Source organism: Numenius arquata, chromosome 18 (assembly GCF_964106895.1).
Source record: "Numenius arquata chromosome 18, bNumArq3.hap1.1, whole genome shotgun sequence".
Classification (NCBI taxonomy): Eukaryota; Metazoa; Chordata; class Aves; order Charadriiformes; family Scolopacidae; genus Numenius; species Numenius arquata.
Window position 1 is genome coordinate 5,065,355 of NC_133593.1, and position 24,559 is coordinate 5,089,913.

The following is a 24,559-nucleotide window of genomic DNA, read 5'->3' on the forward strand; positions in this document are numbered from 1 at the left end:
ATCAGTCAGTGAGTTTTGACCTCCCCTCCTTTTTTTGAGTGCAGATTTCACTTCTTTTACCAGTTTGTGCTAGACTTCTCATGACACTTAGTGCTAATTGATATTTCAGGTAAGCAGTAATGGAAAACATCTGCTGTCTGGTGAGGTGCATGTCTTTGATAATAGTAGAATACTGTAAATGAAAATGTGAGCTTCACAGCATCTCATTCTGGTTCACTCATATATACAAACGTATTTCTGAGAAGCAGAAGTTGTTAACAAAAGTTAATTTTTACTGAAGTGTATCTTAATTCAGGTGTTTTTGCTGTTTTGTAAAGAGTGGGAAAATACTTTTGAGAAAAGTAGTTGACAGATTATGTCTAATTTAGCGGTACTGCAGATCAAGGAAGTTTGCCACAAAGATAGGAATAAGGTAAAAAGTTTGAAGGTTAGGTTAAAATGATTGTAGATAACTTGATCTGTAGTTCCCGTATATAGTCATACAAGAAAAAGTCTGCACAAATCCTCCAGACGTTTATGGACTTTTCCGATTCATCTGTCAGAGCCAAACAGCTCCAGCCAAGAGATAGGGAATTTGTTAAACTGCGTTAAGTTCCTAAATTGCTGTAGCCCAAAGGAGCAATTCTGCCTTTTTAAGGGGGAAGAGTAGGAGGGAGTAGGCAGGGAGGATAGTGCATTATGAAGTCTCTTCTTTTGGTAAGAGTTTCAAGAAGATGAGTAACATTCTAGAGCTCTTTAAAAAAAACACACCACAGCACACATACAAAAAACTTGAATTAATTTCCGTTGCTATCATCAAAAGCTGGCTTTCTAAATTTAGCAGTTTCCTATAGACGCTCAGCTTATGCTAGCAACAGTAAAACTATTTTTCCTTAAGTGCAATTTGTCACCTCCCCCTTCAAAGTTAGTAGAAGATAAGCTTGTATTAATTCTGTTGATTTATTATTATACAAGTATGTCTCATTTTAATCTGCTATTGAGTTCACTGTGATTCAGTGCTAGGCTCGCATGCCCTCAACGATGGAAAAATAAGTGCACAGGAACGACAGGCTGTGAGCTTGCTCTGTCTCTCCTCTTTTAATCTTCAATCTTCTGGGTTTCTTTGCCCAGTCTTTTTATCTTCCCCCGCCTGCTCCCCAAATACTGGAACAGTTTGCAGTTCAGCACATGAATTTGGGAATTAGTCCCAGCTGAGACTATATATTACAGTTGTGAGAAGACGCTGCTGCTCAAAAGTGCTTTATGTGGGTCTTTTATTTCTTAAGTTCGACTAACAAACAGTAAACGTATTGAATAAGTCTACAGTGAGATTTTGCTTTCTTTCATCTTGATGATTCATTTATATCTACTGTGTGCTACCAAAGCATATGCATTATAGGCCTGAGTGTGTTTCAGTAGGAATTTTGCCAGGAAGCATAAAGGCAGCAAAAGTTTGTTTTCTCTGAATTGCTTCACTTCACTTACTGAAGCAACATGAAAAGATCTGTGCTGTATTTTTTTATTTAGGTCAGGAGGATGACAGTTATATTAATTTTGAGGTGTTTTTACCAGGTATGCTAAATTAGATGTAGTAAACCCTTTGGGTCTATATCCTGATGTTTTTGAGGTTGTCAATTATTTTTTTTTCTTCGAATTTCTCATTTTTGTAGAAATCTGAAGTTATCACTTCAGCTGCATTTAAAGGGCCGATGCCTGCTAAAGGCATGGCAACCCGGGAACCACAGCAGGCAACTAGCCAGTGACTCCCTGCCTAGAAGAGGTCATGAAGAACACAAAGATAGCAAAGGTGATGGTCGCGAGAGTTCTAGCAAATGTAGGATATGGATTTGCAGGACAGCAGCTTTTCGCTCTGACCCTCGTGAAACAACTTGTTTTCTGTGGGAGCAACTGTCTTTGGAATAAAACTTAACGGTCACGATCAAGATTAAGCGAGCAAATCTTATACAAAGATTATTAGAGGATTGCTTAGTATTGGATTTTCTTGCATTGGAATCATAATGAAAGACTGGCTATAATGATATAAATCAGTAAATACACCTGTGCTCTTACATGCAGGTATGTCAGAGTATGATTAATGCACGGTCTGTTCACAGCTATATTTTTAACCTGTATTTAAAAGGTAAGTAGGGAAAACAATTTTGCAATATCTGATGTCTCAGCAATGCACAGACTACTCCCCCCCAATTTACATGTAGTCTGTAAGGATCTGTGAGGATGAAGCTGGGTTCCTTATTATTATATTTAACACAGAATTATTCTTCTTAACCTGACTTTAAAGCGAGATGCTTGTACTTTGGAAACCTTTCCACTAGACCAATAACAGATCTTAAAACATGAATGGTTTTTAGTACTCTCACTTTCCCTAAATAAAACTGTACCTTGAAATTAATGATTTCTGAATGGTCCTACCCATCTTTTCCTTGAGGCTGAGGAGAAATCCAACTCTCATCAGCGCCGTGCTGCCAGACGGCACCCAGGTTTCTGATTTCATCGCCCAACAAGGCAAGACCGAGTGCTGAAGTAGGGTGCACACTGATTCAGACACAGCTCTGCTTGTGTGGAGGGAATATGGAAAATTACAGGTGCAATTATGGTTTCACATTAAATATTCTTCTTTTTAAATCCACCATGTGAAGCATTAGTCTGTGTTTGAACTGGTGGTGTTAATTGGACCACAGTACTTAGGCGCGTTTTCTGCGGAGTCATGGCCTATGTCATTAGCTTCTCATTAGAGACGTTAATTTTTTAAGACTCATAATAATTACATTTTTTCAGAAGTTCCCCACTTTACACTGAAGAGAAAACTCTGTTCTGCAGGCTGTAGTTCTGAATAATCAGGAAAATGTTGTGAACTCTTCTTCTGTAGACTTTCAAAGTGGAAAATGAGAGCCCTGGAGTGGATGGAGAAAGATCCTACAGGATGTGATTTGGAAGCAGAGTTAAGGACCTTTTTCACTGGAAACCTCAATTGCAGGGAAGAGACCTTGTGGAACAAGGAGTTTATGGAGGGACAGAGCAGTTCTGGTTAAAACTTGATAAATGTGGGTTTGGCTGTTTATTGGGATTCACAGCTAAGCACTCGGTGTGCTTTCAGTTTTATTGGACAGATGTACTCATCCAATAAAGTCTGCATGTACTTAACAAAGCTCGGTACCAAATAATTATCTTTTCTGTCTGCAGAGATACTGGCCTAAGCCCTAAGAACAGCGATTCCTGGATTTTGCTGGCACATGGTTATCCCGCTGGCAAGAACAGTAAACTTCAAAGATTCTGAAATATTTATTTGGCTAATCAAATGGTTTTTCATTACATAAATAAGTAGTTCTCCTGACCTGGGATAATAAAGACATGTGGTTTTTCCCATGACAAGGGTCTGTCATGGCATGTTTGGTGTTGCCTGCAGCCTTCAGCAGGCAGTACAGGGTTTAACAAGAAAGCGGGACAAACTGTTAGCAGCAGGAAAAATCTCCACGGGGCCATTAGCCAGTATGTAGTCTTTTAAATTAATATGTTTGTTAAAAATGATGCTTGATTTTCTGTGTGTATTGGTGAGCTGTTAAATAAGCCATCCTTTTTTTTTTTTTTTTCCCCTTTCTGGAATTTTAGTGACCAGGCTTTCGTTTTGTTAGAATTAGCTCCTTTCCAAAGCTCTACCTGAATCATTTTTGTTTGAATTAATTTTTTTGTTTCCTAGCAACTCTAATTTTTTAAGTTCTGAATAGTTTCTGTTCAGTGTCTTTTCTAGCCAATGTTAACTTACTGTTTTATAAATGATGGCAAGGTTTTAACATGATTCTAAAAAGCATAGTTCACTAAATTAATTTGTAAAGTTAGTTAAAAAAAATCTTTTTCTATTGTATATAAGTATGTGTGTGTATATACATATATATGTATGGGTGCAACAGTTCCTCTTTCGCATGGTTGATTTTTTTAAACAGTTGTGAAGGTAACCAGTCTGTTTATACGTTGCTGCATAGGCACAGAGTAAACTTGTTAGCTTTTTGTTTATTTTAACTTGGAAGAAGCTATAAGAGGATTCCATTAAGACTCGCGTAAGTGAGTAGCTCCATTGAAAGTGAAATCCCAGACACAAGGCACTGTGGCAAGTAGACACCTTCAGAGATGCTCCATTTTCTTCGTGCCTGGGAAGAGCAGGGTTTGCCTCCTCGCCCCTGAAAGGGATCACAGGAGCAGCCCCAAAATGCTTCCTCACCCTTGACCCGTTTTCCTGTGGCTTATTGGGACCCACATAGTCTACAAAGTTGGGTAGAAACAAGGGCATTTCCACAAAGAAAGTCTTGAAACTTCTCTGCCTGCTGTTGGGGCTCACTTCCTTCTGGGATTGTCGTAAGGCTGCAGTTTTGAAAAATGGTCTGAGGTGGTTAAACAGCAAAAATTCCGCCTCTTTTCAAGGAATCTCTTTTAGTGTTTATTCTGTAGGCTGGTTATGCCCTGCTTCGTAACCTTTCTGAAGTGCAAGCTTCTCCCCCTGAATTACAATGCATGTGGTTTTGCTTAATATTCTACTTTAAGCTAAAGTCTGCTCTCACTAAATCAGCCTTTCACAAATGGAATATTTTTTCACTTCTCGCTGGGTGGGTCCATACACTGAAAAATAGGTCAAGAACAGTAATCTAAATCTACTGCTAATAAATAATTAAAGCTAATGGAATTTGCACAAGATCTGTGAGCTGAAATATTTCAGAAAGTACTGTGGTGTACATTTTGCTACTGTAAATCAAGATTTTTTATTTATTATTGTGCTAGGTTGAAACATATCTATAAATGTTACTTAAAAAGATTTTTTTTGTACAGAGAAAATACTGGCATGTTAGTGTATTAAAATAACCAAAAACATCATAGAAAATTGATAACATCGTGATTCATTCTTTAATGATCGGATTCCAAGTAAATACTTTAGCAGCCTTAAGCAATAAGAGGTTTTATATCTCATGAAATCGTACTGTAAATTGAGCAATAAATTGTTTGCTCATATGATTTAATTTGCCTTATATTTTAGGAATTAAATAAGTCATCTGAGCTGCTGTGTAATACCTGTTTGGACAACTATCTGGGATTTCAGTTTTGTATCTTTTAGAGCAAAGCAAAGTGGAGCTTTCTGGAACTAATTAAACATAAAGACTTAAATGTTTCCCTTAGTACGCCCCCAATCACGTGTGCCCAGGATCTCTGGTGGAAAAATTGCATGTTCTTGATTTTTTTCATGATTGTGGGTACAAAGAAATAATATTTAAAATGTGTATGTTGGTAGGTGAACGTCTGATTGAGTGATCCCAACTTGTTCCCCAATTTACCCATAGCAGGGTAAAGCATATATGCTTGTTGGCTCTCTCTAATTAACCAGCAGAACTGCTTACTACTAATTATAGTTAACTTGCTGATTTCTGTGTTTCACAGTGACAGGTTGTGTCCTTCAAGTGTACAATAATCAAACACACCTCAGAAGTTGATGCCAGCGTTCTTCCCAAATCCTTCATGCTTGGCTGCTTTTTACCTCTCTCCCTTTCAGCTACATTTATATGAAAGAGAAGCTCAACAACATTATCGAGATAATAGCTGTGTGGACAAAGTGTACGGAGCCCTGTTTATCTGTGAGGGTGCACAGATAAATATCCTTCCCATCGCAAGAAACAAATACCCGTCATACCCTGCCTCTTGAAAGAGGGGCTGCTGGTTTTTGACATGAGAGTTCCTCTTGAGGCTGTGCTATTTCTTACTTTATATGTTGATTGAACTGACAAATACCTTCCTACACAGCCAATATATATTGGGTTTTCTTCTGGGTTGGTTTTTTTTTCTTTCTTTCTGTTTTTTGGGTTTTTTTTCTTTCTTTCTTTCTGGGTTTTTTTTTGGTTTTTTTTTTTTTTTTTTTCTTTTTGTAAGTTCTCATAAGAAAGTATGTAGAGTCACAATATTCAGCCCTGCCAATTTTGAGCGTGGGGCCAGTTGTTAGTTCCTTATTACGTGCGGGCTAACAAGGAAGGAAACGCGAAAGGGTAAGATGGCAGGAAAGCCGTAGCATCTCGCTGGTGATAAGGCAGCTCAAAAATAGGTTCTGACAGCTGAACTAATGATGTCACCGATGCTGATACAAATGGGCTGCTTCTCATTATGATTTCTCTGCCAGACATAGTGACATTCACCAGCCAATGCGTGTCTCGAGTAGACGATATATAGAACAAGTCATAGGAAATGTGGCACAGGAGGCACACGAGGGAACATTTGCCCAGTTTTTTGTCTTGCTTTATTTCACAAGAGCAGAATACTTCTGTGGATGATAAAGGTGTGTAGGTCAAGCTTAGCCTTGCTGGACCACTTTATCAACCCAGGGTCATAGGGCTCTTGTTGTGACATTTAGAGATAAGCATTTTGGAGGTAAATGAGATGGAGCCGTCTGCGGGGAGCTCAGAAGGTGCTGTGTAGCTTCAGACCTCAAGTAAATTACAAACACAATGTTGGTAGCCTGACCACTGATACATCCTGTGCACTGTACACAGTGTATTAAGATAGCGATGGATAAATAATATAGTTTAGTTGTCAGAAAGATGCATTTTTTTTTTGCCCAGTTTTTTTACTATAGATTTATTCTCGGTTTATTTTCCATAGAGTTATTTTTAATGGGAATGGAAAGGGAGTTAAATTATTTGGATTCAGATTTCATTGTGTAGCTACTTGATCAAAATATAAACTCGTTGTTTATACTCTTGTAAAGGGAAAATGCTATATTAGCTTTCAGCTATCAGATTTGATTCAGATAATGATACAGCATCCTAATTCATAGTCTCTACTTCAGATACTCAGTTTGTCTGTGATACAGCCTTTTTCAGAAAACTGCTCTACCCGGATAAATCATCCAGAGAGAGAGAGAGAGAGAATGTGCATGTTTAGATGGCATGGAAAAATAGGCTAATAATGTGATTGTATAGGAGTACTCGAATATTTCAATGCATTTGTGTTGATAAATTATCATTTGTTTAATGTTCAATTGCATGTACCCTTTTTAGCTGTTCTGCTTGATGGCCATGATTTGCTAGCTGTGTGCGAGTGCTGGAGTTGGTTGCTTTTCCTGTTTTGATCACAGCCCAGGCAGTAAAGGCCACTACACTTAAACAGATAATAAATCATATGGTGTCCTTGCTAACCAACATTACAGATTCCCCCGGGCCTGAGCTGAATGTCCTTCTTTCTGTTCAGTTTAGTGCAAAGAAGGTAAAATTCTATTTGATGTTAGTGTAATATTTTGAGACAAAATCTGATGAGGAATTTTTCCAAACTGCCAAAAATAAATCTCACCAGCAGAGTTTCAGCTGGTGACTCGAGGCATACGTATTCCTGACTTCTGTCTGTTTATTTTCACTTCCCTTTTGTTGTGAGCTGTGTAAAGTTTTGATGCTGTTTAGCCAAGGAAGGAATTATAAAAGTAGCCTATAAACTCTTTCCAAGGCGGGGAGAAAACAAAAAAATGGTGTGAAGAAGGCGTTTATGCCTTTTTCTTACAATGTCTGCCATTTATCCACTTACATCCATGGCATATTTGGTTGCATTTAAAATGCTGGAGCAAATTCCTTGCAGTTACTGTTCTTAGCCTGTTTGCTCTGTGAAGATAATGGAAGTGGGATGCTCTGTCTCTGTTGCTCAGCTGCAACAGATTTCAAGTTATTGCTAAGATTTCAGGTTGTCAAAGCATTTTACCCTGTTAAACTGTGTTTTCTACTGATCAGCGTGTCCCAGGTTTGCCCCGGATTGATTACTGTGGCATAACCAATTGCTTGCCAGCGGGACTGAATCACGTTGAGCTGCCTTCTCCTTTATCATGAAATGTTTCAAAACCAGTTTTACTACCAACAGAAGCTGCTGTCTAAATCAAGCACAACACGTTTTCCCATTATGGCACAAATTTTGCTTGGTAACATTTTGATTGCTGGGATGAGTGTTTAAGCATCCTGAATTTGCGAAACGAAGGATGTGTGGGAATCGGATTTTGTACTTGGAAGCTTTTTTCCCTTTTTGACAGCTTGACCAACTGTTCTCTTGGCGTTGGAATACCCCTTCTATTCCTTTTTTTTTTCCCCGCTTCTCTCCCTCTTCTCTCTGCTATAAACAACCAACAACATCATCTCTCATTATTAAAGATGAATATGAAGGCAAAGTCCTGACATAGTTTATATCATGAAATAAAAGGTGCTGCAAATCCTGTCTTTCAGAAGTTAGTGTGTGTCAGACGATGCAGTTCAGTAGCAGGCTCTTGGCCACGCACACAGAGAGGAGCAGGGCTCACCTTCTCCTGCCTCCGGAGCCGGCTGTGCTTTATTTCACTGAATCCCGTTGCGGGGTTTTGTCATCTCCCGATGTACCTGGGGTGATTTCTGATGCTCAGGCAGTGGGAATAATGCCCTGTTCTCGAGAGCTGTGCAAGCAAGAGATTTGGGGCTGATCTGGAATTAGATCTTCCGTATTTCTGCTTTCAGTTTTGACATCAGTTTGCTGGCTGGTGCCATACTAGTCAGTAAATTCAGAGGGAACACCAGGGAGAGAAGCCCTAAAGCCGATGATTTCCTACCAGCTGAGATTTTTATTTCAAGAAATGTTGCTTTGCTTGGACGGTATAATTTTTCCTGATTTTATCAAGGGTGCCAGTGATTCTGTAAATCTAATGTCTCTGTTAGTAGTTTCCCTATTCATTAAAACCTACCGTGCCAGAGTTTGGCCCTGAATGTGAGCGTTTATTTTGCTATGGATGGTTATTGTTACTTTCTTCAGTGTCATCGTCATCAGGTTACAAAGAAAACATGTTATAAAACGCGCAAAGCCCTCTGATCTCCCAGAGTAGTTGGGAAGTGGGGAAAAGCTGCTCAACCTACCAGTTTGCTTTGGTAGAGGTGTAATTTGTAGATGTTTGTGATATACAAGGACAGTATCTACCCTTTTTGCATCCTAAAATAGACAGCAGAAAATATCAGGAAACATGTAGGTGACTTGACTTGGTCTAAGAAGAGAAGCGTTGTTTATTTGGTGCCGAAGAGGGAGCTTATAAAGCTGCAGCATTATCCTTAACTGGATAGGCATTAGCTGTACGTTAGTGCAATAACCATGTAAGAAGTGAAATTTGGCTGATCATTTGTCTTTGATAGCTTCATTTGCGTTTGGCCCCTAAGCCATTTCTCAGGGAGTGGGAGAACTCCTGATACACCAGCTCTCTGCATGACTTGTCATTTAAATGACAAAAATCACTTATCTCAAAAAGCCTACTTTTCCTTCAGGAAAATGAGATTAAATCCAGGGCTGAGGGTGTTTTGGTGAGTGATTTAATGTCCAATATGTTGCATGACTCTCGGTGTAAAAGTAAATGCATTGAAAAAGAGAATTTCTCAACTTTTTACGGTCACCTTCTTTCCTGAAAGGCCCAAGGCTTCAATGGACCCTTGTTATATAGAAAAAATACTTCAAAGACCTCTTTATGACCTCTTTCATGAGGTTCTGGGTGTCTAAAGGACTGTGGCCTGTGGGAAACTAGGAAGATTTCATGGTTACTTAAGCAGATTTTGACTGTCCCAGTTGTGAACAGTATTCTCAGAGCATCATAGGACTCTTGGTTGGAGGGGACATCCATCCAGAGGCTGACTAGATGTCACCTGGCCCTAAAAATGGGTCTTTAGCACCCACAGTAGGTGTGGTCAGCTCCGCCTTGGAAATCTCCAAGGATGGGAAATCTTCCTGGGAAATCAGCCTAAATGATGTAGCAGCATGCTATTGCTTTATACCTCTCACAGATTTATTTCTAGCTGTCAGTGCACTATGAAGTCGCTGCTTGAGCCTCATCAGTGGAATACCACAGCAAAAATAGGAGGCCAGCTTCTTGGCTGTGCACGAATAATATAATGTCATCTGCAAAATTACAGGATTTTATTCTTCAGGCATGCACATAATGAGAATTCTGAGAATTTTTAAGTGAATTAGATCCAAACCAGCTTAAGTGGAGCCACTGAGAATTTTATGCAAGATAGATAGACCTTTGTTGTCCTAAACTATCTTGGTTGCTAAGTAAAAATATGCTATAAACTTTTAGAGTGACTCTATAAGCAGTGTTTTAATGAATTTTGTAGCACTAGGTGTGTTGTAATTCTGAAGAACTTGTTTTGAGTTATACAGAAACCAACAGATAATTGTTACTCAATGTGGCTATCTCCAGTTCTCTGATGGCTAAAGTCAGACCACTCTTGAGAAAATAATAAATAAAATAGACATTTTACAAAATGGCAACACTCTTGGTTGAAGTGATGATCCAAAGTCGTCTTCCTATAAGCCTAACTCCCATTTGTGAACATTTCTTTGGCGTAAGTTCAGAGGTGTAGCTGCTGTTCAGGTAGATAGAGGCATTTACTTCTAATCGCATTAGTGTTTCAGCTGAATTATGAGATTGAAGGCGTTCAGTACTTACCCAGCATCGCTACAGTTTTGTTAATTAATACTGTTTGCAACAGATACAGGTATATGTCAAACTGGAAATGCAGACTTGTTCAAAATGAATTCTGGGTATACTTTTATTTTAATCAAAGCTCCCATAAAATGTGATCAGGATTTAAGTGGTATTTCAGAACTGAAAATAGTGTCAGGAAAAACTTGACAATGACTCGTCCTTTCAGATTTTTCTGATGAAATATCTTCCTTCTGTCTTCTAGGACCTGCGCAAACAGGTAGCTCCATTACTGAAGAGTTTCCAGGGAGAGGTAAGAGCTTATGCTTCTCGTGGTGCTTTCGATATTGCTTCACATGAGTCTGGTGTGCTGGCAGCTTGTCAGCATGGCCGGGTGGGTACAGAGCCCTTGAGCAGAGAGACTGCAGGGCTTCAGCCCTTCTGCGTTCTGCTGTGTGCAGATACGCTGGATTTGTGCTGGACAAGCTAAACTGGTCAAATCACTTTGCATTCAGCATACCTGAGCATAAGCTGCAGTGACTCAGGTGGCACATGCTAACTCGCTGTGCCTCACTGACTTCATGGTTTGAATGCTTAATGAATGCAATGCAGCGTACATATACAAGAAATATGAAGATACTACAAATAATTTTCACTGTAAACCTTTTCAGCTGTAAAGCATTGTATTCTAGAGGGCTTGATGGAAAACCTTGAGTTGGCAGGTGTTTGTTGGAAAACCAACAGAAAGCGGTAACAGCTCCGGTGCTGGCTCTTTGATTTCTCTTCACACCGCTCCACTAAGAAACACGTGATTAGAGCCATCGCAAGTTTAAAAGCCAACTGTTGTTATGCTGCAGAATTTCTATAGCAAAAGGCAGCTGGGCCAATTACAGAATTTTACATTTTAGCTGTGGACAGCACTGAAGTGCTCACTTCCCGTGAGGGCTTAAGCCAGGTGGGAGCTGTTGTTCTGCCTCTAGGAAAATGTCGTGTATGAAGTTTGCAAATTCTATTTCTCCTTATAAAGATCAGTGCCTACGTGGGGTGGTAGACTTAGGTTTTAGCTCCCGATCTGTTACATGTTGTAGAGCTCTGCTCTTAAAGTTACCTGTGTTAAAGCAGCAATGTTTTTTGCTTTCTCAATCTACAAGTTCTTGGCTGATTTTATATTGTTGCGGTTCCCATCAGAGCACAGAGAAATTCAGGAGCGTGTTTTCACAAGTCTGCATAGGGAATTAAGTGCACAACTCCCGCTATCTGTAATGAGGGTTGCATTTATGATTACTTATACATCCTGCTAAATATGTATCCCAAATGGGCCATAATTCCTCATCTTAAAAGCAGTATGTTTTTTATTTTACAACCCAATTTCCCAAGTATTGCTAGAAATAAATAAATAAACAGGACAACTTTGTCCTTGATATATCTAATAGTAATTTGTGAGAACAAAGAATGACTTGTGTCTGTTTGCCAATAGAAATTTACACTTTAAAATTGCTCCGAGTGGATTGCAGTGCTCTTAAAAACCTTTTCACTTTAGTTTCAAGCTTGCAGTGCACTGACTGAAAAGTGTATGTGTGCTTTCATCACTGTTCTTTAATGAAAGGAATGTCTGAGGATCAAGTAAGAATCATAAATCCATATTTGGCTACAGTGAAGGAAGATTCTCCCATTAAATCTCGCCTGTTGGAGACGGCTCACTGTTACCTTGGTATGGCTTACACGCTCCTCTTCTGTAGTTTTGCTTCACTAATGTAGAAGTGGAGTTTATGTTGGTATAAATTCTACCTCACAAATTACAGGAGTAAAATTTGTTGGTAGAAATCCCCTCGTACGTAAATGAAGCACGAATATGTTACAAGATTGTGCTGCTGAATCTCTTAGCCAGTGATTCCAGTCTCCCTAATCTAGACAGGGTTTTAGAAACCTAAAAACCCCTCAACTAATCGTGACTGACTACCTACATGCAGAACATCAAACTGAATTGTGGTATTTGATTATAGATGTAATTACTGTATCTTGTTTTGGAGCCAAAGTTCCAAGAATATTAGCCTGGTCTGTTGAGTTATATTTTATTGCTCAATGTATAGATTTGGTCTCTCTTTACTGTTAAGACTGACTTTATGAAAGATCGTGAGATGAATGCTCCAGGTAGCTCAAGAACAAGCTGTGTTACAGCTGTTATAGGTGTTTCTGCATTTCAAATCCACTGGAGGTTCCTCGTCTTACTTTCCCCCGAGATGGCTCGGCAGGCAACAGAGCTGAGGCAGGACACTCCTCCACGGCTCCATAGCATTGCTTTGCACTGGCGTGAGTGCTGTCTGCTCGGTGACAGCTAATGTCCTGGGAGGAGGTGGCAGAAGGGACCTTTTGGTCACACAGTACAAGTACACTGGGACATGAGCAGGGAGGAGAAAGGAGGAATAGGGAGTGATCTTATCATAAGTCTCTACTACAGGGACTTGTTTTCAGCCCCAAATTAGGATATTAAAAAAAAAAACCACAACAACAGGAGTAAGTAAATAAAACAGAGATAAGCAGAGAAGTAGTGAAAATAGATGTTTTCTAGAGTCCCTTCTGCTTGAGCGTCCTCGAGCAGCAGGTAGTGAATGCTGTAGGAGTGCTCTGGTTCACACCTCTGCGGGCACTGGGGATGGTATTACTGAATTTTGGAGCACCACCACCTTCTCACCGGATTCTCAGATGGAAAGAAGATTCTTGCATGATGCAGCTTCTCCGTTTACTGCCTCCACCACATTTTTGCCTCTGATTTCTATCTCCACCCCTACTGCTGTTGCTCCATCCTTTTCTTAATCTGATCTCTAGTTATAGAACTAAGTAGGTACTTTTTGCATGTCCAAGTAATACTAAATTACGATTCTACCTGAGAAGGGAAGCTGGCTTTTGCAAATCCCGTGTGTGATGACTCTGCTCCACAGGGCTCTGGGCACTCGGGGAGGGCCAGAATATCAGAGGGGACAGACAGCTCTCTAACGAGCAAAGGTATTTAAGTAGCTTTACATGGATCTTGCTGTGATCCTGCCTACCTCAGGACTGGCTCCCCCCTCCTGCCTTGCGTCAGCACTTTCGCTAGCGTGATCCTGCGGTGAGCACAAAGTTTTCTTTTTTTCACCTTTTTTGCTGGCTTAGTTTTCTGCCAGGTTGGTTCTCTGAAGCGGCTCAGTGCAGGCTCCTGCTGGGCAGGGGAGAGGCCAGGAGAGCATAGCCAAGGGCAGGAGGAGCACAATGGTGCCAGCTTAGGTTGACTTAAACTACCCTTGAACTGTACCCTGGGCGAGCCTGACGTGACTTGGAGAGAGGTTAACTTAAGCTCACATATTTAAATATCCTCCCAAGCATGCTTTATGGGACATCTGCTTGTAAACCTGTGGCTAGTTCACTTTTTTACATAAATCCACAGGTCACTTCAGCCAATTTTTCTTTTTAGTTTGAGCATGGATATTTATACTACCCACCCACTTCCCACCCCCCCACCCTCCATATTTTCCCTTTGTATAATACAAATTTATAAATGCAGCCCCCAAACACGAACATTCTGTATTCTGTGGATATTTATCTTGTTCATTCAGATGAAAACTGTTCCAGTTATCAAATATGCAGTTTCCATTAGTAGTTGGAAATAACTTTTTTGTATAGATCTCGGTGCTTTAAATAACTGGATTTTTTTATGATGACAGTTGAAGTAAAAGCATTATGAAATGGAATTTAGCATGCTACAAATTTTAAAATGCATTCCTACTTCAGTGTGAGACCCTATTAATTCATCGCTGTAGTATAATTTTATTATAGTACTTTTTCCTTATTTAGGATTTTAATGGAAATTTGAAGGCAGGTTTTTTTTTAAACGAACAGAATGTTGTGTCTGATTCAAAGCTGATGGAATTCTTTTGATTGCTGTGGGTAACTTTTCTACTTGCCTGGAACATTTCATGTCTGGATGGTGTAAATAGGCTATTGCGAGCAGGACAGAAGAGAGGTAAAATTCCTGTTGTTTCTATCTTAAATATATTTTTTTGTTTGTTTGTTTTGTCCTGTTTTTTTTTTTTAGTTTTTTGTCTTACCATTAACCTGAGGATGCAACTTATTAATGGTTTGCTCACCATGTGCTGGGCTAAATATAGGACAGAATCAGAAAAGGCTGAAGAGCTTTATCATTCAATCATAAAATGATTATACATCATTTGCAAGTTGGCAAGACACTGCTTCAAGCAACCATCTCGACAAGCTGTGTTCTGAGTAGGTCATTGTGCGATACCACGTTTACATCAGTGGATGGATTTTTGTATGCAAAAGCTTAAAAACAAACAAACTATGTTCTTGGGCTATGCTAATTTACAGAACTAAAGTTGTGGTATGGAAATCTAATGTTGGAATCCATATTTGTGAAGTCATCAAATAGATATTTTAAGGCTGGGAAAGGATTTCCTGAGGTCATTAGCATTCTTTTCATGTGGCATAACAGCACTGTCCAACAGTAATGCAGTAATCCCTCATTTGGACAACCCTTTAAGGCACATACTCCAAAACAACTCAGACGACTCACTGGACTTTATTTCTGTGAAAACTATTTCTCATATTCTTCTCACAAAGCAAGGATTTTTAAGGGTATTGCCATTCTGATGAGACCACTCTGGCTCCCCACGTAGCTGAATTGCTCTTTAAACTATTAATTTGGTCAGTAGAGTACATACGCAGACAACAGAAGCTGAAAATCAGTTTGGTGTGCTGGAACTACTAATCATGCCTTTGAAGGAGTTCTCTTAATAATGTGTGTGCCTAAACAACTTCAGACCTACTTCCCCTACTTCCCTTTTGCATTTTGAAGGAGTATTCGGGAGCTGATAGTTATCTTTTTTTTTTTTTTTTTTTACCCCCTTTAATTTCCTTATGTTAAATTTACAAACCTAATTAATACAATTTCTTTCCTGTAGGTTCACTCCATGATGGCTCAATTAGAGTAGCAGTAGAACTGTGGTTCAATATTCAGGCCAGCTTCATAATTGAAAACACATTTTCTTCTCAAAAGCTGCAGCTGGTTTGGTTCTGCTCATGCAGAAAAGGATATAACCTTGCATAACATAGGAAATGAACGGTTGAGAGAGAAGCCAAATTCAATTTCAGTCAGATATTTTGAGGATAAGTCCATGATCTATGGAAGCAAGGGAATGAAAAGTGTGTGTATGTGGAAAGCAGCGTATTCAGCACTCTATTAATCACGGCTAGCCTGGGTGCTGTTGTGTGCTGTTGCGTTAGCACTGATTCTAGTACAGAGGCTGGAGAGCAGCCAAGCACTCCAGAAGTTAACCTCTTAAAGACCCTGAGCTGCTTTCTGTTGAATAAATGTAATTTTGTGGTCAGAAATAAATGCTTGTGATGTAGCAGGAGCTTTGAAAACAACAGCGTGGCAAAGCTATTACAAATTGCTCTGTGTTGGGGAAGTCAACAGCATACATCAAAATTCAGAGCTCGCGTCGTGCTGATTTAGGCCCAGAGCTTTCCTGCTTTTCAATGAAAGTCCCGTTAAACCACTCCGTGTCACAAAATGGAGTAAATCTAATATTTTCGGCGGTTAATTGTTTGCTTTTAACGTCCACTCCACGGGGCGTGGGTGGTGGGTGATTTCCTTTGTGTAACAGGAGCACGGGGACGGTTTTGTGCTTCATCTCGATGCTGTTTCCTGACGCGAGCGGGGAAGGGGGAGAGGTACACAGCCCGCTTTTGGGGTAACAGCAGCGCAGCAGCGTTTCGCTTCTTTGTTTACACAAGTGTGTAAATGATTATTTATTTATTTTTGGCTGGCTTGATTGCAGTTTAAACAACATCTTTCCTGAGCAAGGTGATTTAAATGTGCTTCAGCGTCTCAAAGGCAGATGCGCTCTCCCTGATGAGCGTGTAGGATGTCTGCTGCCAGCACTGGGCTGTGGGGTGCTGGGTTGAGAATATCCCCGAGATAATCATGGACTCATGCAATGGTTTGGGCTGGAAGGGACCTTAAAGATCATCTAGTTCCAACCCCCCCCTGCCATGGGCAGGGACACCTCCCGCTAGAGCAGGTACACCATCATGTCAGACCTTTAGCTCTCCCCTGATCTGCTCTCTCCAGCATTGATGGTTACTAGTCCCATTGATGGTTACTAGTCCCAGCTGTTACCTTTCAGGTCCATTTCTCCTCTAGAAGAGACGCTTAACTCCAGACGGATGGACAGAACTGTAGAAACACTCAAACAGAGACACAGCTACTGTCCCGGAACCTCTCCTATGTGTGCCTCTTTCTCCTTCCTGTATTGATACCTTCCTGGGACAAACCTCAGCTACTGGGGTAACAGGCAAGGTCCCAAACCTAACATACACCACCAGAAGCAAGCAGTAGGCACCATGCACCCTTCTGAAGCTCTTGCAGGTTCACCTCCACCCCATCCAGTGTGCAGGCAAGTCGTACTGAGGCAGCAGCTACTACTAGGGCAACTTTGGGGAGGATCAGCCCAAATCCTCTTATTTTTATATAATTGACAAAGTGCTGAAATTTCTGTTGGCAGCTGGTGGGCTGTCTATATTAAGGCCTGCTATGCCGCTGCCACGCGTTTGGGTGAAATGCTAACAGTGGTGGGAAACTATTTATGCAAAATTCAGACAGGCAGCACTGTTTCAGTTCACAGTGTCAGGAGTATCTTCTCATCCTTTTAAAAAAAGAGAGCTTGAAGTGTGCTGGAAGGAATGGGGATAGGAGGACTGTGCTGGGCATGGTATTTTGCCGAGTGTCATGATAATACAGTCCCTGTTTCTCCAAATACAGAATTCTTCCTGTATTTATTACAAAATTACTATGAGGTTCTTTACAAGACAGAGTCTGGTCTTGCTTTGCTGTAATAGCAAAGCAAAAGGGTAAGCTCAGTATAAAATATTAGCAAAAGATTACATTTTGGTATTTATGTGCAGGTGGATATTGCACAAACGTAGTTAATGAGCTCCTTCTTGCAAGGATTCCTCTGCCCTAATTTTTAAAATACTTAAACCAAAGGTTTCCTTAAGGGAGAGAAGCAGTGGTGGGTTCTAAGTCACTGTTCGTGGAGGCAGGAGAGGCTGACGGAGAGGGGCCAGGATGCTGGCATTGTCTTGGCTGTCCAGGGGAATCTTTTATCCTTCGTGGACAGCTTCCAAGAAGCAAAAGTCCTTATTTCTGTGGCCAGGCTGTCCCTCAGATTGTCTTACTTAAGCATGAACAATACTGAAGTCTCCAGTAAACTTCTACAACCTGATTTACATTACAGTGTATAATGTGAACTAATACATATATTAACAAAGTTAATACATTTTTGTACTGTAAAGACTGATTGATAGACTAGTTAGGGAAGGGAATTTTCCTAACATTTGGCACTTTGACCATCCTTCTGCTATCCATACTTTGTCTCTCCGGTTTCATGCCATTCCCAGTCAATGCCAGTGTGGGGCTGACGCTGGCAAGTGTCCTTGCCCCAGCCCCAGGTGCCCACCTCCTCCCTTGCACTGTCTTCAGCAAAGGCACGCGATGAGTCGGTTCAGTTTGCCGGCATGATGGAAAATAAATCCTACCTCTCCTTTGCTGCTTAGTTTTCCATGGAGTCAGTGAGCTGAATCATGCTATGGCTGTGCGATGGCAAGATCTGATGCAAGAGAAGCAGGAGCCCGTGGCCCCAGGCAGGAGGAGGGAGCGGGGCTGCTCCGTTTGGTGCCTGCCTGACAGATGGATTAGGAGTTGAGGACGAGCAGGAACGGAGAAAACGCCGCTCAGAAATGCGGAGAGGTGTGAGGAGGGAGACACACGGGTTATCAAAGGATCCAGGAGAGGTTCGGCGATGATAGCAGAGCCACCGTCGCACTGATCTGAAGGCAGGGTGGCAAATAGTAAAAGCTTATTTAAACAAAGCTGTCATTCTGCTGTCAATATCTTGAGGCACATGTTGGGCTGGGCTGTTTTACTGGGAAGGAAGATCAAAGATTGGAAAAGCAACAAGAAGCTGTCCTGTGAGAACGAGGGAGCTGAGCTTTCCTCAGGGGATGGCAGCGTCGTTTGTCTGGGAAAATCAGGATTTATCTGGGCATGAAAGGAAGCGAAGGCTTCAGGGGTTCAAGGTTGCAGCTGTTTCGCAGTGGAGGGAAGCAGAATTGTAAAGTTGAAGGACTGGAGTCCCTCTTAAAGCTCTCTTCTTAACTTGAAGTTAAACCAACAAGTTGGTGAGGCAGGAGTGCTCTTCCCCAGCTTGTCCCTGTCTGTATATCTATGCACTGCACCCAGGCAGCTTTGTTAAACAGATTGGCATTGTATCCACTCTGTGAAGTCCTTATTTTTGTTAAAGAATTTATAGCACAGCTAAAATATACGCCATATGCTTAAAGCAGCTGCACAGGATTCATTTCTTTTTTATTTTGCCTCAAAAGTCTTTTAATTGCAGGAAAGAGAAAAAAATAGAGTATTTTTACTTTTCTTCTGTCAGCTGCAAAAAAAAAATTAACTGGGCTGATGAACTATATATTCTTATTAATTTGTAAAATTATAGTGACATTTTTATTAATTAATTATTAATATCTATATCTGTTGGTATTAGGGAAATCAAGCCAACTGTGCACGTACCCTGTGTGCTTCCTAATCCGCAGGCACAGAGCGTGTTGTAGAGCTGTTGCACCACCTTAGCAACTGATGGGCTGTTTTATCTGCCCGAGCAGCAAAGCTCTGTTGTAATGGCTTCAAAAAAAGGCTGATGCCATTGCAGAGCATTAATAATGCCTGCTATAACCCCCGTTTGATTCCCAGGCAGCTATTCAAGAATACAGCATGGCTTAAAATAATGGTGTGTTAATGAGTTGTTACCGTGCTTTTCCCTTTGTTCAATACGTTTCTTACAATTCTTAATGGCATTTTGGTAGCTCGAAGTAATTGAAGACAAATGGAAAAACTTTGTGATGCAAAACAATACGACAAAAGATGTGTAAGGGAGCTTTGCAAATGAAGGGGATGGGTGTCTCGTTAAGGCATCTATTTATTAAAAATCAGAACAGAAAAGAACTTCTGTTTTAAGTCATTTATTTTTACTTGCTAAGTTAGTTCCAGATTGGGTACAGGGCAGTAAAAGACCTACCTTTCATGTTAAGGTGGCGAATGAGAGTGAGAATTGCAACTGAAGAACAATGGGGATAAGTAGAAGAGTTAGAACTACAAAATCTATGTTTAGCATAATTGTGTGAATGCTTGCATTTGAGACACTGGATACGCAGTTAATTGTACCGCGAGTGAATTATCAATATTTCAGTAGTGCCATACAAATGCAGAAAGCAATGGGATCCCTTCACTAAGGAGTTGTCTTTGGGATGCCAAGTTATCTAAAAACAAAAGAAAACCACAGCAGTGCTGAGCTGAATGATCCAAGCTGGTCTGTCAGGACCAACACATCGTGGCCATGTGCCGCGTTCATGGTCTGCAAATGTGTTAATGTGCTGATATCTCTAAGTTCAGAGAATTTAAGTGTCGATGCAGAATGCACCAGCATTCGGCAGTCCCGGCTTCCTTGCAAAGAGCTTTATCTTCCTGTTCCATCTTTAAATTCAGAAACACAATTGTGCAGCCATCTCTCCGAGTGCAGTGGATGAGACAATACCACGTACAGTACAGCATCGAAGGGCATCCCACTTCTGCAAACCTGAGTACAGAATCCAGGTGATTTGTGGGGCAGCAGTCATCAGACTTTTAATTAACGCTGAAATTTCTTAGTGTGTAAAGAGTGACAGATTCCAAAAAAAAGCCACAGACTTGACTGCTCTGTTTTTGAACTTGACTGGACATGGCAGAAAAGGAAAGAGGCAATGTGCAGATGAAACTATATTCAGCATCTTCCCTGACATAGACAGCCACATTTATGGTGCTTACCTAAATGTGGAGGTAAAACTGCTGATTTCGTTGATGAGATTTTGATTTTAGCCAGGTGTAGTAGATACTAAACTGTGACCGAGCCTTCCTAAAATGGGCTGTCCGTACCATTGGAGTCTCATGCCAGCAGCATCGGGCAACCAGCTGTCATTCTGGCAACAGAGAATGGGAGCAGACCAAGGAGGCCTTCACGGGCGAGTCGGAGAGGGATGACCGTGGAGGGGGAAGGGTGTCATTCACCCTCCAGGATGAACTTGGTACCCCGAGCAACAACTCCTGAAAGCACTTGACCTGGAAAAATAAGGTGGATAAAGGGAGGACTGCTCTCACACCGGTGTCTCGCTGCGGCTCCCTCCGTATAGCTCCGGTGATATTTTAAAGATGAAGAGTGTGGTAAGGAGGGAGGATTCCTAGTGTCTCATTTCTGTTATCTCAGTATAGCGCCAGTGGTATTATCAAGACAAATAGTATGCCAAAACTTAAAAGTGAACATATGTTTATGGGGGTGGTGGAGAATACAGAGGTCACTGTTGTTTCTTTCTAGTCAGAGAAGACATAATGGGGCCTGGTTTAGATAAATTAAGATTTGGAGCTAAGCTCATGTCAAGACTATGCTAGTGTAATTATAAGTTGACTTCTTTCAGGGTCCCTGAAGTTTTTAGAGTCAAATAAAAATGTTCAGCAAGAGTTTTATAATGTAGTTCAACTGTTTTAGAGTGAGCTGATTGCAGCTCAACCTTGTTGGCTCCCGAACCAATTATACTTCGATTTGAAAAATTTGCAGTGAACTTCCAAATACTTTCTTCTGTGTCATTTCAGTGCTCTGTTTCCTCTGTTTCTGGACCTCATTTATATTTTGCTATTTTTGATGTCTTTTTCATCCCGTATTTCCTTACACAGCTGGAAGCTGGTATTCTTAATTATTTTTTTATTTCAGTTAAAGTTGTCATGGTGCTTTTTTGAAATTTTATTTTAAGATATAAAATCGGTGCACTGCTTATTTTTATTAGAACTTTAAGCCAGACAGATTAACTGATTTTTTTTAACAACTAAAACATAAAAAAATCTTTCTGCCTGGTGGGATTGTTAGGAATTCTGGTGCTGAATTTGGGGGGGGGGGAGAGGGAGAGAGGAGGAAAGGCGTGAAAGTTCCAGTGATTTACAAACTGCTTCTGTCAGAAAGTCCCTGATCAACTTGGAAGATATTGTTTCAATTCTGTTTTATATTTCAATCACTATAAAACTGGTAAGGAGTGAATAAACCATATTTTTTGTAATACTTAGGGAGAATATAAGTACAAATGCCCTTTATTAAAATGTGAAAAAACTGTTAATAGGAAAACAGATCCATCCTGTTATTTCACAGAAATGCAGGCATTTTAAATGCTTTGATTTTTGTAAAAGGGGCAAATGAATTTTTCAAAATACAGTACAGAATCAGTTCTGTAATGCTAATTGCATTTAATAATAGTAATTTAAATTTGGCTGTACTCTGCTGAGCAGCAGCGAGAGAAAATTGTATGTGGGAACGTTAAAGTCCAGAAGTCTAACATATGGTGTGCTTTGGCCTTCGAAGTCTGTCTTTATGTACCCATGAAATATCTCAACTGCACAAGTCTCTCTGATGGCTGCCCCCTCCTTTCGCGCCCGTTCACCAACGGTGGCTGATACTCCCAAGCATTGATTTGCACTACCCGGTGCCTCTCTGCCTTTGGCAGTTTGTTCCTTATTCTAATTTCAAATACTCTTTGTGTGAAAATGTTCTAACCGAATTACTTATGTTCTCATTCCCTAATGAGCATCGGTCCATCTGTGATTGCTTGAATTCAAATTAATAAATGGGTTATTCACAACCATCAATCCCTCGCTCTCCCGCACGTCACATGCCCTGTGAGATTCCAGTGCCTTTCCATAGCCTTTCCTGGTGACAAGACTTTAAAAGACAAGTATGGGCAGCATTTTTTGAGTATTTATATCTGCTCTCCACATCCTCCATTATTTTGCTTGTTTATCATCTTTCTAATACCTTTTTTTTTTCTTTTATTCAATTGATAAGAATAAGATGCAAATAGGTCAGACTTCAGTTATGCTACACCTCCACCAAGCTACATAAATTAACCCAGATTTTGGGGGGATGTAAGCGAAACAGAAATTTGATTTGTTTCTCTAACTGCAGCCTCGTGTTGTGTTACAGTAACTTGTCTCTTTGCAGCCTCTCGCCATCTCTCTCAAGGTTTCATGGCTGCTGCCAAACGCTGCGCAGATGCTTTCGCTGTCCTTACTTTCCTCCGTGACCTCCTCCCCTCCAGTCTTTTCTTGGTTTATACATTGTGCGTTGTGCTTCCCTGTAATTTCTACAGTTGTCCTTGTCCTTTGGTTTTCTGGCCTTAATCCCCTCCGTAATGATCTCTACAAGTCACTTATCAGCCATAAGACTAATCTATACACGTCACGTGCCGTTCCCGCGCTCTGCTCCTGTGCACTTTGCGTCTGGCTCCCTCCATTATTTTAATCATCTACATTGTAGGCTTTATTTTTTTTTTTTTTTTTTCCCTCCCAAAATCCTTCCCTTCGCAAAGTCATTTTCCTATGAAGTAAACAGAAGTGGCACCCTGTGCTTATCTCTCCTCCTCCCTGCGCCGCTTCCTTTCCCTGGCACCCTCTGCTTCCCCTGCCGGGGCGCCCGGCACCCGCCCGCCTTCTACCGCGCTTTCGGGTCCAGCAAATCTCCCTCCCCTATAGTAAAATATCAGATACTTTCCTGAAATACGGATACAGTAAACGCTGTCCATTGTTTCTGCCTTATCTACCAAATCAATAACGTAGGGAAAGAATTCAAGGACGTTTTTAAGACAGGACCTTCCTTTTTTAGTACGTGTTGACGTACACACCTTTAAATGGTTTCATAATATTAACTGCTTTTCAGATACACAGAAGAATTTATATCAGGTCTTTGTATCCGTAGTTCTTCAGATCCTTCCGTACTTTTTATTAAAATATGGGAATGATAATCTCCGTGCTTTTAGTTTCCTGATTTCAGTAAGCAGCCGCAGAACTGTGTCAGGCTTTCCTGTTTCCCTTTCTGTCTCTTTCTGCTGTGGAGTAATAATTCAATGGACCTGGTCTTGGGTTGGTTTGGTTGTTTTTTCATCAATATTTAGTAATTGTAAATCCTCTGTTTTCTAGTACATTGGGAAAATACATGTTTACAAGAAAGAAATTGTTGTGGAATACATATTTTATTCTCAGAGACATAGCTCTGCATTTCCTTCTAAAATGAAGTCTTAGATGAAAATACAGATTTAGAGAAAAGAACAGATTGTGTGAGGTAGTATTTTCCCTCACCTGGGCAGGCAGCTGCTTAGATGAGTATTGGGTGTATTGCAAAACATGAAGGGAAGTCAGAGGAGCCTGGCTTGAGCTCATGAGTCCAAGAGAGTATATAGACCTCATGGGTCTCTGCCTGAGCTTTATTAAAAAACTTATTTGCAGGCAGAAGGATCACAGTTGTTTAGTGTTAAGTATCACAGGGCACCCAACAAGTACATCTTTTCATCCTCTCATAGGCTTAGTGGAAACAATAGAAAAATATATTTGCCACGACAAAGGCAGAGCGCAACATCGGAAGCGCACACAGTTCCCATTTGTTGTGCTGGATCTTAATAAGTGGTAAAAGAAAACAGTTGTTGAGGATAGAACCTGTCTGGCAAATAGCATGCTTTGATGAAGATTTAAGGTAAAGAATCACAATAGACAGTAGCGTTCATAAAAATATTGATGCTTGCTATTGCACTGAAACAGGACTTTAAATTATATTCAGTACAAATGTATCAGAAATATTCTTACAAGGCTGCTTCCATAGGAGTTGTACACAGGAGACTCAAGTTCCCTTTTTATATATTAACTAGTTTTATACAAAATATATTAATTTATTTTTATAACTCTGAGTGTAAGAGTTTTATTGGAACAAGTCTAAAAGCCTTCTTTTCTCATCACCCCTTTTAGATTGACGCATTGGGCAAAAGAAGCAAAGAAGCAGAGGCAGCCTTCTTGAATGTTTATAAGAGATTAATTGATGTTCCAGGTAAGCAAATTATTTCTTTATTCTGAAAAACTGATGGCTTGTGTTCGTGTGAATGCTTCTGGGCATTTTTTATACCTTTGATAAGGTAAATACGAGCAATGGCTTTATCCTGAAACGGATA

At 40.5% G+C, this 24,559-nt stretch overlaps 1 protein-coding gene across 9 annotated transcripts in view; it reads left to right on the forward strand.

Moving 5' to 3' along the window:
* CUX1 (cut like homeobox 1) overlaps positions 1-24,559 on the forward strand; it is a 278,806-nt gene that overhangs the window by 99,282 nt on the left and 154,965 nt on the right. For 8 of the 9 annotated variants that reach the window (XM_074160646.1, XM_074160647.1, XM_074160648.1 and 5 more), the window contains 2 exons: positions 10,701-10,748; positions 24,360-24,438. In XM_074160646.1, coding sequence (XP_074016747.1) covers positions 10,701-10,748; positions 24,360-24,438 — 127 coding nt within the window. The remainder of the gene's footprint in view (positions 1-10,700; positions 10,749-24,359; positions 24,439-24,559) is intronic. The other variant, XM_074160649.1, reaches the window with a different exon arrangement.